Source organism: Zingiber officinale, chromosome 5B, assembly GCF_018446385.1.
Source record: "Zingiber officinale cultivar Zhangliang chromosome 5B, Zo_v1.1, whole genome shotgun sequence".
NCBI lineage: Eukaryota > Viridiplantae > Streptophyta > Magnoliopsida > Zingiberales > Zingiberaceae > Zingiber > Zingiber officinale.
Genome location: NC_055995.1, coordinates 92,745,342 through 92,763,780, shown reverse-complemented (window position 1 = coordinate 92,763,780; position 18,439 = coordinate 92,745,342). Strand labels below are relative to the sequence as shown.

General features: G+C 34.9%; 1 protein-coding gene across 2 annotated transcripts; it reads right to left on the bottom strand.

The window, feature by feature from the left end:
• Window positions 1-5,376: 5,376 nt before the first annotated feature.
• On the bottom strand, window positions 5,377-8,997 carry LOC121985023 (F-box protein At5g52880-like). Of its 2 annotated transcripts, none has more exons than XM_042538258.1 (6): window positions 8,729-8,997; window positions 8,002-8,153; window positions 7,713-7,800; window positions 7,439-7,629; window positions 6,152-6,303; window positions 5,377-5,803 (listed from the first exon to the last, which is right to left on the bottom strand). In XM_042538258.1, the coding sequence occupies exons 1-6, from the start codon at window positions 8,917-8,919 to the stop codon at window positions 5,678-5,680; spliced, it is 900 nt and encodes a 299-aa protein (XP_042394192.1). In that variant the 5' UTR covers window positions 8,920-8,997; the 3' UTR covers window positions 5,377-5,677. The 2 variants fall into 2 exon arrangements, with proteins under 2 accessions (XP_042394192.1, XP_042394193.1); XM_042538259.1 differs by having other exon boundaries at window positions 6,152-6,276.
• Window positions 8,998-18,439: the final 9,442 nt, after the last annotated feature.

The window sequence follows — 18,439 nt, the reverse complement described above, 5'->3', positions numbered from 1 at the left end:
TTTATCTTTTTAAAAAAAATTTATTTTTTTACGTTTATTTTAGATTTTTATGTTTTTTACATTTTTTTATTTTTTATTTTTAAAGTTTTTTTTATTTTTTAAAATTTTTATTTTTAAAATTTTTTTATGTTTTTTTACATTTTTTCTATTTTTTTATTTTTTATGTTTTTTAACTTTTTTTTTATTATTTTTTACTTTTAATTTCTTTTTAATTTTTTACGTTTTTTTTACTTTTTAATTTTTTAAAATTTTTTCTCATTTTTTTTATGTTTTTCTATTTTTTTTAATGTTTTTCTATTTTTACAGTTTTTACAATTTTTTAATTATTTTTATTTATTTATGGTTTTTTTTATTTTTTTATGTTTTTTTTTAATTTTTAATTTTTATATTTTTCTGTTTTTTTATACTTTTCTTTTTTGTCACATTTTTCTCTTATCTGAAGGTATTTTGGATAAAAAAAAATTATTAACCCCGGAATAAAAAAAAATCGCAATTTTTCGAGGCTTTCTGATTCCTAGTTGCATGCCCCTTTTGCTAACATGTCAGGTATGGAACATTACTCGGGAATCATCAATTACCTAAACCAAACAAGATTTTTATTGATAACCTTGGATGGATAACCAAGGTTATCCAGAATAACCCCCAACCAAACACACCATAAGGTCAATGTGGAATGTGGATTTTGAAACACAATTAGAAAAAGGAGAGGAGGGAGATAACTAGTATAGTTTAGACAGAAACCCTAACTCACTTGCTGCGAGCTGAGAGTTGAACAAGATGGCCTATATCTAGGATTAGAAGAGAGGAGTGGATGAGCAACGACGAGGATTTAGGACTTTCATTTTAAGGAAGAGAGACAAGCAAAGGAAGAGAAGAGCAAAAATAAGGCTATATAAAGGAAGAGAGGGATTAAAAAATTTAGATTTTGGTATATATATATTTCGGTGAACGAAGCTCCCACCATCCGGGGTCCTAGGAAGGATCCATTATACGGAGTCTTACCCTATTTTTTGTAAGAGGTTGTTTCCAAGATTCGAACTCGTGACATTTTGGTCATATAGCAACAACTTTACTATTGTACCAAGACTCCCCTTCGATTTGTAAGGTATCAACTATATATATATATATATATATAATGATCGAGACTCCTTGAGTGATTCCAGGCAGAAATCAAGCTCGAGAATGAGTCAAGCACCGTATCATTTACCTATATATATACACATCCATGATTCATGATGCATTTTTTATTAGCACCAAGTTTTTTTTTTCCTTTGTTTTAGAGCTTAGGGTTTAAAATTTAGAGTTTAGATTTAGTTTATAGTATTTAAGTTTAAAAAAAATACTATATATATATATAGTTTGTGTGTGTGTGTGTGGTGTGTGTCTACGCACGCGTGCTCGCTTGATAGCATGGGCTCCCACGATGGGAGACCGCCGTGGGCGCCTCTCACATGGGAGGCGCCTCCGCATGTGAGGGCCACCCACAACAGTCACCCACTGTAGATGCCTAGGCTATTAAAATTATATATAGAGAGAGTATTAGAGCTTAGATATTTTTGGACCACTATGAATGACCTATAATTCCAAATACTTTTCAGATTTTCAAAAATTAGATTTTTTAAATCTAGCCCTCCAAGTCCCGGTTCAAAAAATTAATACTATAGATTAACATAAACTCAATTGTCATTTTAGATCTAGAATATACAGTCATTGGCTTCATACTGATAGTGCACACTTAAATATAACACAGACGTACGTAGTATAAGAACCAACTTAGAGTCTCAACAAAGTCAAACTAAAATCTTATTGAAAAAAATAGTTATCACTTTAAATCAACAAACACAAATACTAAGTAATTTAAAAAGAAATATTGATTTCTTAAAAGGCACTCCAACTCACTTAAATCCGCAGCACCATATTCGGGGCACCCGAAAGTGCCAGAGTGAATGGATGCCTCTGACTAGATAACGATTGAGTGCATGGATAACAATCTAGACGGGATAGCAACTAAGTATATGGGATAGCCGAAAGTGTTTTGACCACCCGAAAGGGCACTCAGTCATCCACGTGACAAAAAGGCGAAATCGCTCGCCCCCAGCGCCCCCGCCGCACCCGACCCAAGGCCATCACGAGGGAGGTAAATCATAGCATCCTGAGCGAGCATGTGACAGATGGGGTAAGTTGCACAGGGACCGGGGATTTACGCCCCGACTACCCCGAGTTTCGACCCCGCGACCTCATGTGACAAGCATCCCACTACATATCAACTCGGATGACCTATGAGGTCTGGGCACTCAGTCATCCACGATGTCATGCACCGTGGATGTGCAAGCTATCATCTTCCTATAGATACAATTTTTGAAACGTCCTACAACTTTTTACCTTTAAAATAAAGCTTGATTTTTTAAAAAAAAAAACATTGAACATATAGCTTTCGAAACATGAAGTACAAAACATCAGAAATTTTGAAATTAAATAACTAAATTCAAAAGTCATGCATTTCGAATAGGTTCAACTAAAAATCAAATAAAAATCCTATCTAAACATCATCGTAGTATATAAATATTCAAAAAAATCAAAATGTGCAACCAACCAATTAAAGGAACCTAAAAACATCTAACAATCAAATATATAATCAATTAAAAAAATCAGCATCCTAACATAGAGAATGACATAAACTGAAAAAAGGTCATCGGGTGTGCACTGCCTGATAGGAACTAGTTCATCCATCAAGACCCTTCATCTCTTCATTACTTGCATCATATGGATCTAGTGAGTCGTTCAAATATTTTATATCAAGTAATAAGTATATATTCACATATTTTTCAATATATCTTTAAGAAAATAACTTGGACATTTAAAATTAATCCTGGTTGACATTAAATCCTATAAACCTTTAAACTTTAATAAAATAATATCAAATATTAACTTTCAACAATAACATTAAATATCAAAATATTTTAAGTGAGTTGAGATTATTGAATGTGACCTCTTTATCTCAACCTTTAATCATTTGGCTAAACATTTACTATAGTACTAAATTTGACAATATTCATCGATATCCTCATAGTCAGATTTCACAACTCCTTTTTACCGTTAATTTGGTAAGAATTATAGTATCATCTAAGTCAGACTCTTTATCCATCAAATTGCTACAAATAATTCACATACCTCCAAAAACTTTACTTTTGATGCATCAAAATCATTTCTTAAAATTATAATTTCATTTTCTTTTTCCATAAAAAATAAAAACTCCTGTAATAAATGAATTAAATGTATTTAGACATAGAAAAGTTTAGCTAGGGTTGTCAAAATCATTCTAGAATTCTCAAGAGCCTATTCGGTTGTCGGAAAGCCCAAATGAGTCATTGGAAAATCCCTGAACTTCTAAATAAGCCAACTCAAGCTTGGAAAATATTTTAGTACACTTAATGCACATCTCACAAACAACATCCTTAAACATTCGAGATATTGCCCGAAACATTCAAGATGATGTCCGCCTCCTCATTTGCACAAAAGCACCAAACTTACTTCCATTTACTTTTAGGTGTACTAGTATAAGGCCGAACCTTAAATTCCTCAATCTAGGACCTTAAACTTCAACTTGAGACCCCTTACCGACACCTCAAGATGTTGTCCTTGACCTAATCCAACCCCTCTCAACTCAAACTACAGCCTCTAGACTCAAATGATAGCAAATCATCACCCGATCTTCCTCCTACCCCTCAACTTGCATCCTCTCGCCTCAACCATCGACCAACACCCTTCCCATCTTGAACCACTACATAACCTGACCCTTCTCGACCTCTTCATTGCACATCGTCAGCTGCGGCCGAACTCCCCTCGCACAACCCCAAGCTGCGACCACCTCATCTCGCCCTGCCCTCCATTCGATGCAACCTTCAACCACCTCGACTCCAGCCCTTTCCCTCGACATAACAACACCTCCTCAACCCCTCAAACATCCTTCCAACGTCCCCAAGGAAGCAACAATTCTCAAAAATACGAGCATCAAAATTTTTTAATAAAAAAAGTCATTAGAACTTCGTCAAATCATCACAACAATTGAAAAACATAATCGTTAACAATAAATAATGTATCAAACATCAAAACATACATAATATAATTCATATAGTGCTTAAAATAAATGTTAGAAATTTTACCTTAACATTTTAACATACAAAAGAAAAAATTGAGCAAGGCGCAGGAGAGTGAGAGGAGAGGATCTAACAATGTTCTTCTTCAAATTTTTCTCAAACTTTTGGAACGATTTTTCTCAAGGATTTCTAAGAGAAGGAGGCAGCACAAAGGCCGAAGAAATCCTATAATTCTTCCTATAATTTTCAAAAACAAAACTCCCAAAAATATAAAATGATAAGGAATATTTGTTTGCTGTAAATTAGGACCTGTTAATTCAATAGTTAAAATATTAATTAATCTGACCCATTAGTATATAATTACCAATACATAAATTGACGATAATCTTAAAATTTCACCTCAATCCTTGCTGTTTCCCTTCCTCGGCCAAGCATTTGGACACTACAATTTTATAGTAGCTTTTTAATCAAATGTATTTAACTACCGTATATAAACCTCAAATTTATACTAAATGAACAACAAACACTATTGTACTCCTGAAATTCTTATGCAATTTTTTTTACCGGTTGTTAAACACGCTTGAGTAAAAGTGCTAATTTTAGACCCTATATGACCATTAAATAGTTTTAATCAAAAGATTTATAATAATTAAACGACTAAAATCACATCTATTTGTCCGGATTTTAATTGACTAAATCACTTTCAATCAAGTGTGGTGACCCTTGTAAGTTAGTAGGGCTGTAAACGTATCAAATTTGCGAGTAAATTTGATGTTCAACTTATCAAACTTTCAATATAAATAAGGTCAATTAAATAAATAAAATTAAATAATTTTTTAAACTCAATTAATCATTATGAGTCAAGATTATGAATTATTAATGAACAATATTCATAAATAATATTCATAAATTTATTTATGAGTCAGATTAATTAATAAAATTCTTATTATCAACTTAATAAATAAATAAATAAACTTTTAAAATAACAAACAAACTTATATTATTAAACTCAACAATCAATAAAAAAAACCTTTAAAATATAAATATTTTAAACAATTAAATAAATTGAGAACTCGTCAACATATAAACAAAACCAAGCTCAAATTTATAGAAAAGAAACCAGATAAGGTTGAACTATTTCAACAACTTAATTTATTTTAGGTTCGATTTGGATTGGTCACCTTATCAAATAAGTTTGACTCGGTTGGCCTCATTTACAACCCTGCAACTAGGAACTTCTTTTGCCTTGCCGACCTTGCTCAACATGATGCATGTATTATAGATCAATTAATTAGCTTTCAATCTCGGTGAATCCTTTGGTTTAGATTGTGTCTAAACTTTTATCTACTAAATAGACACTAATTCAATAAACACAATTGAGAGACTAAGCTTAATCGCCTGGTTCGTGCCTTGCAATGCAATGCTACTGTACAGGAGACGAGTCTAATCTCAGAGGCAAACGAGCATCCTGGAAAATGGAACTATGATGTTCTTCACGCACAATCGCATGGTCGTCACCATCAATAACAGTATCTGTGTCAGAGCAAAGCAGGAAGTGAATATCCCATCTGAATTGTTGGCTAGTTGCTGCCTGCAAATCTTGGGTAAGCCCACAATTTGCGAAGTTGAGACAGATCTTCGGGATCACTATCATCACTGTCTGAAGAAGCCTCTAACTCAATGTTACCCAACAAATAATCCACAACCTGAGATAGGAAGAATACGTCAAGTTATGCCATATAGAAGCTACTCTATACAGCAAAATATAGCCGAAGCAAAGCATCTGCAGAAATGTCAAATCAAGTAGATCTGAGGCATCTATAATTCAATTTAACATAAAGTTACAAACGTAAATCCAAGTGGCATGGTAAAATACTAACCTATTCTGAGTCTCTTTTCCTCCATTGACTACATTTTTCAAACAAAAATAGGATTCTACACTATTTGGCTACATTGATAATGTACGATAAGTACTTTTGAAATCACGACTACAGACAATTAAATCCCTTGTAGGAAATGTTATACTAATTGAAATGGAAAAACGAACCCAGTACCTTATTGGGCGACATGGGCCTTAAATTTAGTTTCTGGTTTCCATCCTTTAAACATTTGTGTTCTGAGCGACATGAAATACTACTCAGCCAAATCATTGATTGACAAGGTCCACAGATCACCCTAGCTGGCAATAACTTCCATGATAAACCATCTGTAATAAGAGTTTTAAACACTAAAAAAAACATGCATACAAACATTCAAGTGGAAGAAATAAGTATTGTAATTAAATTTTGCCAATGAATACTGAATACCGGCATACTATGATATAATTGCATACATGTGAATACACCCATACCTCGTTAGAGTATACCAAAAGTATGGTTCATATTCCAATATGTTTTATAGAGATCTATAGTTACAATGTGGAAGAAAAAACACAAAACTCAGACAGAAGGAGAGAAAAGCAGTTCCTGTAGTCATAGTCATAAATCATAAAATCTGATAGTAAGAAAGTATAATCCCCATTTTTTTGGGTGCCTAAAATTAGAAGGCATCTCTAAGAGCGTCGCACGGCATTAAATGCATGCTGAGGTAGTATGTTGCCTGTAACGCTCATTGGTGTGATCTCTAGTAAAATAATAATAGAAAATGACAATAGATCAGTAAAGTAGTCACAAAAGTGCAAACACTAGACTATATTCTTCATAGAATGATGGTGTTGAACAAACACAAGATGTGGAGTGGTCTGATTCAGCACAAAATTTATGTGATGTGGAAATCTTAGAATCATAGGTTAACCTTGTGCCTCAGCACACAATTTACATATATATTTGGACATCGTTATTTAATGAGTCACATAGGATTCTCAATGTAGATTCTTTTCCTTAAAAATAGACATAGGGAACATATTCAGAAAATGCAATATATTCAGAAACTACTAGAAAATCTAGTGTGGCTTACTGCGCTAGAGTTATTTTAAGCATAGAAATGATTTTCTTCCTTTTATAGAGATGAGTTGAAGAAATGGAAAGTTTCAAATTTTCAATTCAACTAGGAACACTAATTGAGATTGAATGCACATAGTCAAACATCACAAATCAATGTCGCCTGAAATAAACACTAGAGCATTAAAAAGCAAGGCATATTTAGCATGGAACAGATATGAGATCGAATGGAAGAATTTGAAGACGAAGTTGGTTAAGAGCCATCAACTTTCAAAACTTGTTCCACTCATGAAAAGCATGTAAAAGTTAAATAAACATTCATAAGGTAGCAATTAAATTCTCTTATGGAAGCAATTAATTATACCCAAAAAAAAAAGTTGTATCAGATATAAGGTGTTTTACCCTTGCATCTTCTTCTGAATGCCTTCAGCCAATTAACACTAATCACTGGATTGGTTCCTGTGAGTCCATCTTCATTTTCATGGACTAGTTTGTTGTCCTTCTCTTCAACTGACACCATATTATCGCAATCAAACAGATTACTATACAACTTGTGCCATAATCCATTATCAGTTGCAGCTGCGTTCCACGGCCTTCTATGAGAAATGAAACATAAGATAAACATCTGATTAAAGTAACATAACCAGAAATAGAGTTCTCTTGGAAGGAAGGATACCAGCATACTAAACTCACAGATACTAGGGATCGTACATCTAGAAAACTAAAAATATGGACAAGGACATCATGAGGTAAGTTGATAGAACCTGTGAATAAGTGTATTCAAAAGGTCAGTAATCACAGGAAATCCGTTAGAAAAGTTTAGTCATAGTCAAAAGGTAAAATTGTCTTGCAAATAAAAGAAATGGACTGTGTTCACTGTTCCACGAGTACGACAAATGTAAAACACAACATCGACATAAGAGCTCTTTTCCTGATATTTTTTATCATCTATGAGGCATTTTCACCTTCATCTTGTTGGGATTTAGAGCGCCTTTTATATGCAACAGCAGCATGTTTGAACTCTGAAACTGCTATTGCTTTCTTTTGCTTGGGCAATGCTGCTTCTGCTGCTTGGAGAAGGACATTGGCTGATGAAATCCCATAACCTGTTTGCACTCTGCACAGTTTTGATCAGTAGCTTAAGCATGCAACCCCATCAAACAAAACACAGAGGAATAACTAAAGTAGCTTTGCTTTTAATAAAATGGCATGCCATCACCTTCTCATACAAAAAATAGTTATTGGAATCTAAGGATGTATTTTGTTTCATGAGAACATTTTTTCATTGACATATACCAAAAAAGAATTCCAACTCCTTGATTTTTTTCCCCCTTTTTGAGAAAAAGTAGCAGTTTTTCTAATAAAGCAAGATGAATATACTTCAGTGAAGAACAATCAGCACTACCTGTACGCATTCACGAACCTCGCTTCACTATACCCTAAGCTTTCAACTACGTTTTACTAGGACGCAATCATCGTCTCGGAACTAAAAACGACCAATTTATCAACTATGTCATCCTCATCTCTTAGGTGTAGAATTCTCAAATCGGATCAATTGAGTGTTCTTTAGAATTTTTTTTTACTGAAATATTTCCTAATACGCATAACTATACGTATTCGACGAAGAAATTAAGTCTACAAAATAAGAAATTTAATTCAGCGATCGCAAAGCCCTGGATCACGGGATCTTACTCGGGAAGCAAACGGAAGGCCGAGAGGGTGTCTTGGAAGACGACGGACTGGAGGTTCTTGGGTAGATGAGCGTAGGCGAGACGCAGGATGAGGGCGAGTTCATGGCAGGCCGCCGAGTAATCGTGCGGACGCGAGAAGGCTTCCGCCAAGCCTAATTCTTCGTATCGCTTCCCTACTGTCGCTCCTCCCATCCCTCCTCTCGCTTCTTCTCTCGCTCCCCCTCCCTCCTCCCTCTCTACCGACTTCGCCCTATTCAACCAACGAAAGGAGCGAAATATGATTATACGAAGTCAAAATAATAATAATAATAATAATAAAAAAGATCAATCAAAATAAAGGGCGTCTTCCTCCCTTTGAGGCTAACCTAACCTATTCGAATCTCTGCCACGAGAGCGGTTGTCAATGAACTTCGACTACTGCTTCGCGAGAAATCAGGGCCGTTCCATGAGGCTTAGGCAGAAAGTTTTGTTTAGTCGTTAATATTTTTAAAAATATATATATAAATTTTTTTCGTCGCCCTAATTCATTTAGACTTAGAGATGGATTTACTTTTTTAAAAAATAAATATTAATTTAAAATTAGATTTTTATATAAAATTTAGTTGAGTCAAGTATGATTTTTATTCTTTCTCTCTGATCGAGTCAATACTGTTTTTACATAATAAAATTGTCATTTTGCCTAAACACTAGATAAAAAATCACTTACATTTTTGCTAATGATGGTTGGGTTTATCCATGATTTATAAAGAAAAAAATAATATTTAAAAGGAATACTATTCTACTATGTTACTAATTCATGTTCTTATTTAGGGAAAAAAGAAAAAGAATTAAAAAAAATATTATTGACAAGAAAGAGAAAGACATTATCTAAGAAAAATACCAATGAGGGAAGAAGGAGAAATGTAAAGAGCATCTATAACGCGCTATTAATGCGTGACACGTTAATAGTAATATAATATTATATATATATAATTTTTTTAATTTATAAGTCTTTAATAACGTTCAATTCTTTTAATGCGTTAAATGTTACAATATATCTACAGTACATTCACGTAGATATTAATATTGAAATATTAACAACGTTGTGGATGCTCTACTAAGAGATAGAGAGAACAAGATGATAATATCATAACAATTAAATTTTTTAAGAGATATTATAAAAGGAAAAAGTTAAGAATACAATTAAAATGGAAATAAGAGATAGATGACATGCATATATGTGATGTGATACTAAATTAAAATTGATAATTGATAACTTAGCAATTAAAGATTTTATTAAAATAGTGGTGACTCATCCATTTCAAAAATTTGTGACAATAATGGCCCTAGTTTTATTAGGATGATATGCCTTAATGGGCTTACAATCTCACTAGCAACTACGACCTCACCTAAATTTTTTTTTATTTTTTTTATTTTAAAGATTCTTTTCTACTTTGGATTTCTGTTCTCCCAGGACAAAGTTAAAAATTTTATATTTTGAGGTGAAATATGTGTGTTTATGTTACGGGAGGGCAATAGTATCATTGTCCGCCATTCACCCTCTATTTCAATACTCTTACATTTCTTAAATTTAAAAATTGGAGGGGAGCAACCGTCATCTTCGTCTCCACCTTGGCTCCGTCCTGTCGTTTCCTCCTATCCTTGATGATGTATCTTCAGTTCTTCACCCATCTTTGATTATACGAACAACTCTATGAAATTGATAAACTAATTGATCCCGATCGAGATCAGAGAGTGGGTTAACGCCTGAAGGTATTCGTACTCAAGTTTCAATGGGTTGGATGTACGTCAGGTCGGTTTCTGTTGAGTCGGCTTCGCTCCTGTTAGGTCGGCTCTTATCAAGTCAGCTCCTGTTGTGTAAATTCTTGTCGGGTAGGCTTTTGTCAGATCAGCTCCTGTTTAATCGGCTCCTGTTGGGTTGGCTCTTGTCGAGCCGGCTATTACAGAGCCGAGTAAACATGAAGATCTCCGATGACAAGTTACTGAAAGTACTGGAAATTAGTTATATGGGGATTAAGGCATGCCTTGGCATGGCCCCTTATTCAAGTCAAACTCGAAAAGAGAGAGTTGGAGAGAAAAGACGGCAACAAAGTGACAAGTAGTAAAGTATGATATTTTCCTTATCCCTTGTATGGCCATCACCATTACCTTTATAAAGCGTGAAAAGGTGACCTTATAATTAATTGTCGCATTCCTTCGGACTGCCAGCGGCCTGAACGACCACGGTTGGGATTCAATTAAAATCCCATGCTAAAAAACATTTAAAATGGATCATGGGATTTAAAAAATATAGACTATCTTTATTAATATAAGATATTTTAAGAGGAATTCAAGAACAAAGTCATTAGTACATAGATCTAAAATAAATAATATCATATTATTATGAAGAGATATACATATCGATCTTTCGATCCCAATAAATAGTATCAGAGTCATGGTCCAGATTAAATGTAATGTAGGGTGACCTTGAATGAAATTGAGGATAGGCCCGGAGTAGGTCAGGATAATCAGATACTCGTAGAGAGGCCCGGAGTAGGTTAAGAGTGACCAGAAGCGGATGCTCATGAGGAGGCTTGGAGCGGGTTAGGGTGACCGGATATTCGCAGGGAAGGTCTGGAGCAGGTCTGGGTGACTGGATGCTCGTGGAGAGACTCGGAGCGGATCAAGATAACCGAATACTCACGGATAGGCGGGATCCTCTGGACCACTTTTGTGATCCAGAGGATGCTCCCTTTACATGTATTGGTGGGAATAGATGGTCCCCACCTATTTTACAACCGGGAACCATCCATCCCCACCAATGCATGCAAATGGAGCATCCTCTGGACCACAAAAAATGGTCCAGAGGATCTCCTCTCCTCATAGGGAGACCCGAAGGAAGTCAAGAGTGTTGGATACTCATGGGGATGCCTAGACTATGAGAGTAATTATGGTTTTTCGTTTGAAGAGAGGATTGTTGGAATTCAATCAAAGTCTCATATTAGAAGACTTCGTTTGAGGGGAGGATTATTGGAATTTAATCAAAATCTTACGTTAGAAAGATTTGAAAAAATCTCAAAGTGAATAATATCATGTTATTATGAAGAGATATGGACCTCCTTCGATCACGACAACCACATCCCTTGAGATTGTTAGTGGCTTACATAACTGTTGGGCATTGCAATATTTACAATGTTAGGAAGATGAAAGAATGTCTATTCACTTTCACCTTTAAAAAGCATCCAAGAGCAATCACAAAAGAGAACAAAGTTGGAGGTGATTGAAGCAAGTTGCAAAAGGAGAGCATCCAATGAGATTGGGATTTGATTTGTGAACCAAAGGAGAGCTTTTTGACCTTGTGTCGTGATCGTTCTTCTGACGTCAAGTAGAGATCAAGATCATCTCGAAAGATCATTGTGAGTTTTAGATGCGACAATGGTATTAGAGCGATAGCGGTTCTGAAAGCATGTAACCAGAAAAATACAAAACTAAGAAATTGCGATGGTTATTATGATTTCTGTCCAAATAGTAGATTTGCATAACGCCAAGAAATCACGACAGTATTGCGGTTTCCATATTCACAATTGCGCACTAGCAACCGCGTCGCGTGCCTGCAACCGACCTAAAGACCGGAACTTGTGTTCGTAGCGATAGAGAAGGTCGCGGCTGCGTATTGCAGTTGCGCTCATTTCAGGCGTCGACAACCGTGTCATATGGTTGGCGATCGGTGTTCGTGGTTGGAGAGCGCCTATGACCATGTCAGGAGTCTAATGATCAATATATGGCAATCGTGTTAGTCACGATAGAGAAGTCATCAATAGTTACAGCAATCGTGTTAGTCACGATAGAGAAGAGAAAAAGAACAATAATTTTTTTACCGTTCCTCCAATCAAACTTTCATTTTGTGAGAAAAAATTTATTTAAAAAAAAACGTAAAAGCTTTGTCATGCTAAGAAAAAACAAAGAAACGGATTTTTTTTATATAAAATTAATTGAAAATTAAATCTTGTGTTTTAATTTTTCTAATTAATTATGCTTATATTTGTTTAGATTTACATGACTATCTAATGGTCCAATCCTAATTAGTCTGCGAAGAAAAAATAAAGAAACAGATTTTTTTTATATAAAATTAATTAGAAATTAAATCTTGTGTTTTAATTTTTCCAATTAGTTATGCTTATATTTGTTTAGATTTACATGACTATCTAATGGTCCAATCCTAATTAGTCTAGTTCATTTGAACTAGTATTTGAACTAGATCATATTAAATTAGATTAGTCTAAGTAGATTCTAATTTGGTTAAAACTATTAGTTGGTTTAACCAGATCAATTAGAATGGTTTAATTAAATGGGCTCTGATTAAATAAAAATAAATGAACATCCCAATTAGATTAGTTTTAATGAGAACAAGGGATTTATGATCCAGTCTCCTAATCGATCAATCAGTGTGTTAGTCTAATGGAACTCCCCAAATATATAAAAAAATATATTTTTCTTATTTGCTTATGTATTCTATATGTATATTGTTCCATACACATGTGAAAATTAGATTTGACCAGTTTTGTTATTGGTTTATCAGTTTTATACTATTATTATTATTTTCAATTTCAGATACTACGGATAATATACAGATAACTAGTCACAATGTAAGACAATATAAGTTTTGAAAGGAGATCAAGAAGCTTGATTATTACCCGGTACACGGAGTTGGATGGCTTATTGGTTGACTCAATCGGTTGTTCTAGAAATTCGAACGAGAAGAGTTTCTAGTCTTGGATAAACACAGAAGATGAGCTCTGGTTCAGTCACTGCCAGGACATTTTAGAGTTATAACACACCAATTAATGGATCGCTCTAAAGGGCACATCTCATATTCAGAGATGTACAGGGATTTACTCCATTTGGCACGGAATCCTGAAGAGTCAGAGGAGGATCCAAATTCCGAAGAAATGGATCTCATAAAATTTGAAGAGGATCCAGATCCTGAAGAAATGAATCTAGTAGAATCTGAAGAGGATCTAGAAAAATATCCCATGGAATCTGAGGAGGATCTAGAAATGGATCTTGAAGAATTTGAGGAGGAAGATCTTGGAGAATCAGAGGAGGATCTGGAAGAGTACGTAGAAGATCCAGAAATGGATTGATGGATCATTCGGAGGCAAATCTTGCCTTTATCGAGTTTGAGATGAACGGGATAGTATTGCCCACTTCACTAGTATTTTTTTCTAGTGAGAGTTGTGCTAGCTTATCTTGCTAAGTAGAGTTCAGTTATTATAACTGTCACTAAGTGTGGACAGTATTAAGCTCATATTAATAAAATCATGTAATAGAAACTGCTATTATGTATAATAGTGATATTTTAATGAAAAGTTATATTATGCGTTAACGAACTTAGAAAAAGAATATTTTATGTTAACAGTCTTAAAGAATGATTAGTTCATTTAATGATACATTCATTACATAATTAGTTCATTTAATGATTAGTTCATTTGATGGGATGTGTGTAATATAACTTATCAATGTTGATTAGATTGGGTTATACAAATGATGAGTGGAAACGTAGTTATCAACTAATTTTGTAATCCAACTCAAATTACATTGAGTCAATTGTTAATTGCATACATATGAATTACACTGAATAATAAATAATGTGTTTATTTATTATAGATTATGGCAACTAAGAACATCATAACTAAACTCAATAAGGGAGAGAAATTATATAGGGATAACTACAAAATCTGGTACCTCAAGATATAATATGTTCTTGAGGTTATAAATGTTGGTGTAATCGACCTCTAGAGTTTCGATGTTTAACAATATAACTAAGTTTGGTCAATTTGACCAAGGGTTGATCCAAACAGGACTTAATATTTGGAAGAGAGAAGTCTAGTCAGGACTAGATGACTAGCAAAGATAAGTCTTAACCAAAGGATAGGTATGTGAGAAGTCTACTGAGTGACTAGTCGTAACTGGAGGTTAGGCAAAGTGGAAGTCCTGGTGAATGGAGTCAGGCCCTAGTGAGTGAAGTTAGGTGGTGGAAGTCCTGATGAATGAAGCTGGACCCTAGTGAGTGAAACTAGGTAGTGGAAGTCCTGGTGAGGGAAGTCGGACCCTAGTGAGTGAAGCTAGATGGTGGAAGTCCTGGTGAGTGAAGTCAGACCCTAGTGAGTAAAGCTAGGTAGTGAAAGTCCTGGTGAGTGAAGTCGAACCCTATTGAGTGAAGCTAGGTGGTGGAAGTCCTGGTGCGGTCGACCGGACCAGCGAATCTTGAAATCTATTAATACTGTCTTACTTTAATGTTTAATTTATCTATTGTACTAACTTAGTGTTGCAAGAAAGTCTAGCTAGGTCAATGAGCTAATCGGATAGCTGGCATGAAGTCTAGATAGGTCGACGGGCTGACCTGATGTTTGGCAAGATAGTAAGTTAAGGTAAGTCACTGGAGGAGAGTGACTTTGTGAGGATGCGTTCCTTGTTTGAGGGAACAGTAGGCGTTGATCTAACTTAGATCTATTTGAGAAATCTAAGTTAAGATCTTGACTAGATTCTGATCTCGAGAAGACAGAATCTAATTATTACTCTAGTTGTTATACTGTGCTAATTTTATTTTGCAGGATAGTATAATTTTTTTTATTGCCTCGAACTAACTTGCAGGAAAACAAGTATGCTGGAAAATTGGGTTCGGGCGCCCAGATCTAGTCCAGGCGCTCGAAACTAGTCCAGGCGCCCGGAGGGGATCCAGGCGCCTAGATCTAGTCCAGGCACCTGGAACTGGTTCGAGCACCCGGAACTGGTTCGGGCACCCGGAACTGGTCCGGACGCTCGAAATGCCAAAAGTTATCTCGTCGCCATCTTGGAGCGCGTTGATTGGATAGGATGACGCCACAGTCCAGGCACCTGGAAAGGATCTAGGCGCCCAGAACTGCCTATATAAGCAACCTTCACCAGGAGCACAGGACAACAAGTTTCTTCTGCAATTACTTTCTTGCACATTGCTCCAAAGATGCTCCTGCAACTCCACAATGCAACTTCTACGGTCGAGTGACGCTGCTCCAATGACCGAGTAACACAACTCCGGTGACAGAGTGACGCGACTCCAACAACTAAAAGCACAGTCTTCTAGATCTCTGAAAGGTTGTTGGTATACTTGTTTACTTCTACACTTAAGATTATACATTAATTGTATTACTTTTGTAAAAGATTTGTGAACTATTAGTGAATTGCCCACCAAAAGTACTCTCACGTGCGGGCCTTGGAGTAGGAGTTGATGAAGGCTCCGAACCAAGTAAAATTTAGTTTGTTAGCGTTGTTTTCATTATTATCTTTCCGCTGCGTACTCGATTTAATTCTCAATTTTCAACAATCGCTATTCATCCCCTCCCTCTAGCATTCTTTTCGATCCAACAATAAATTAGTTCATGGAAGAATTGGTTGATGATTCTTCAGTACAACACAGATGTGACCTGGATGCCTATAAGGCATGGAAAAGGAAGAACTTCACTGCTAAAGGAATATTGATTAGTTCAATGGTAGATGATCTGGTATTTGAGTATGAGCAATTACCATCAGCTCTTACTGTATGGGTAGCCCTTAGAGAGAAGTACAGTGGAGTAAGTCTAAGTAAGCTTCGTCAGCTGACAATTAAGTTTTCCAGCTATAAAAAGTGCTCAAATGTTACCATGGTCCAACATCTGAGGGAAATGGTAAATATTATTTGGGACTTAAAGGTTGCCAGTCATGAGTTGACCGATGAACAACAGGTTAATGCAGTTATTTGTTCCTTTCCTGATTCTTGGAAAACGATGAAATATAATCTAACTCATAGTGAAAGTATCAAGACTTTCAACAATGTCTCATGTCATGTTGAACTATAGGCGGAGAGAATAGAATCCTCAAGGATTTTTAGTCAAGCTTTTATAGCTGAAGGTTCTAGTTCCAAGAATAAAAAAAAAAGAGTTTAAAAAGGGAAAGGAAAAAAGGAAAAGAAGCTGATGTTGTTGTTGGGAAAGACCAAATCAAGAAGAAAGGAAATAAATATGGACAAAAACCTAAGAGCAAGCTGACTTGCTATAACTATGGCAAGAAGGGTCATTTTACACAGGATTGTACTGAGCCAAAAAAGGTAGATCTATTTTTATCTTCTTTTCATAAGCATTATGTTGCAAGTTTAATGTGGTTAGCTGATTTCTTATCCTTTATGGATTATAGATTCAGGAGCACCGAACTATGTAGCTTGTGATCAAGTTACATACATGGAGTATCATCAAGTATTAGCTGACAACAAATGGATATATGTGGAAAATAATGCAAGGATTGAAGTCAAAGGTATTGATACTTACAAACTCAACCTACATAGTGGGTGTACCTTATTTCTGCATGATGTCCTGTATGCTCCTGAAATTCAGTAAAATCTGATTTCCATTACAAGTCTTCTTGATTTATGATATTGCATAAACTTTTATAGTCGTTGTGTAGAACTTCGCATTAACTCTATGTTAATTAGGAATGATTATGTAACAAATGGTTTCATGGTTCTTAATATAGAGTCAAATAATAATTATGAAAATGATGGTTGTTTTTCAAATATTGCTCTTACTAGTGATGCTGATATTAATGATAAAGTTTGGCATGCTAGACTAGGACATATAGGATAAGAAAGAATGAATAGATTAGCTAAAGAGGGCATGTTAGGCCCTCATGCTAAGATTAACTTATCTATATGTTAACATTGTCTTGCTGGAAAAGTAACTAGAAAATCATTTGGTAAGGTTATTAGAATTGAATCACCATTGCAATTAATTTATTCAGATATTTGTAGTCCAATGAATGTTAAGGCTATAAATGGAAGTTCTTATTTTACTACATTTATTAATGACTTCACACGTTTTGGTCATGTGTATTTAATTTCTTACAAATCTAAAGCATTAGATTGCTTCAATCGTTATTTGAATGAAATTAAGAATCAATTGGAATGTAAGATTAAAACCTTGCGCACTAACCATAGAGGTGAATATTTGTCTGATCAGTTCAAGATAATGTATAATGATAAAGAGATCATTAGATAGCTAACTATCCCTAGAACTCCATAGTAAAATGGGGTTGCTGAAAGAAGAAATCAAACTCTTTTAGATATAGTTAGGTCTATGATGGATCAAACTAATTTGTCAATTTCCTACTGGGGAGATACATTATTAGTTGTAACATATATACTTAACCGAGTGTCTTCTAAATCTCTTCCATCTACTCCATATGAACGTTGAAAAAACAGAAAACTAGATTTGAGTAATTTGAGACCCTAGGGGCTAGCTGCTTATGTTCATGATAAAACTCACAAATATAGAAAATTAGGACATAGAGGCAAGAAGTGTATCTTTATAAGGTATTCTGAAACTTCTAAGAGTTATGATTTCATTGGTGAGCAATATGATGGAACCATTTCTGAAATAGATTTAAGAGATACTATTTTTCTTGAAACTGAGTTCCCAACAAGAGATGAAGTTGATAAAATAATTTCTCTATTTGCAATAGAGGAGAAGGATAATGCTCCTTTATCACGAGAGATGTCTGAATCTATTCAGCCTAGTAGGAGTGATTTACCAATGAATGAGTCAATTTCTCAACCGTCTCACCTACGAAGAAATAGTCGTCAAATTATTCCTCGGAGAAAGTTTGATATTAAGAATGAGGCATTGATGATTCTCCCAGTTAATAATAAGGAACCTCGAATAGTTGA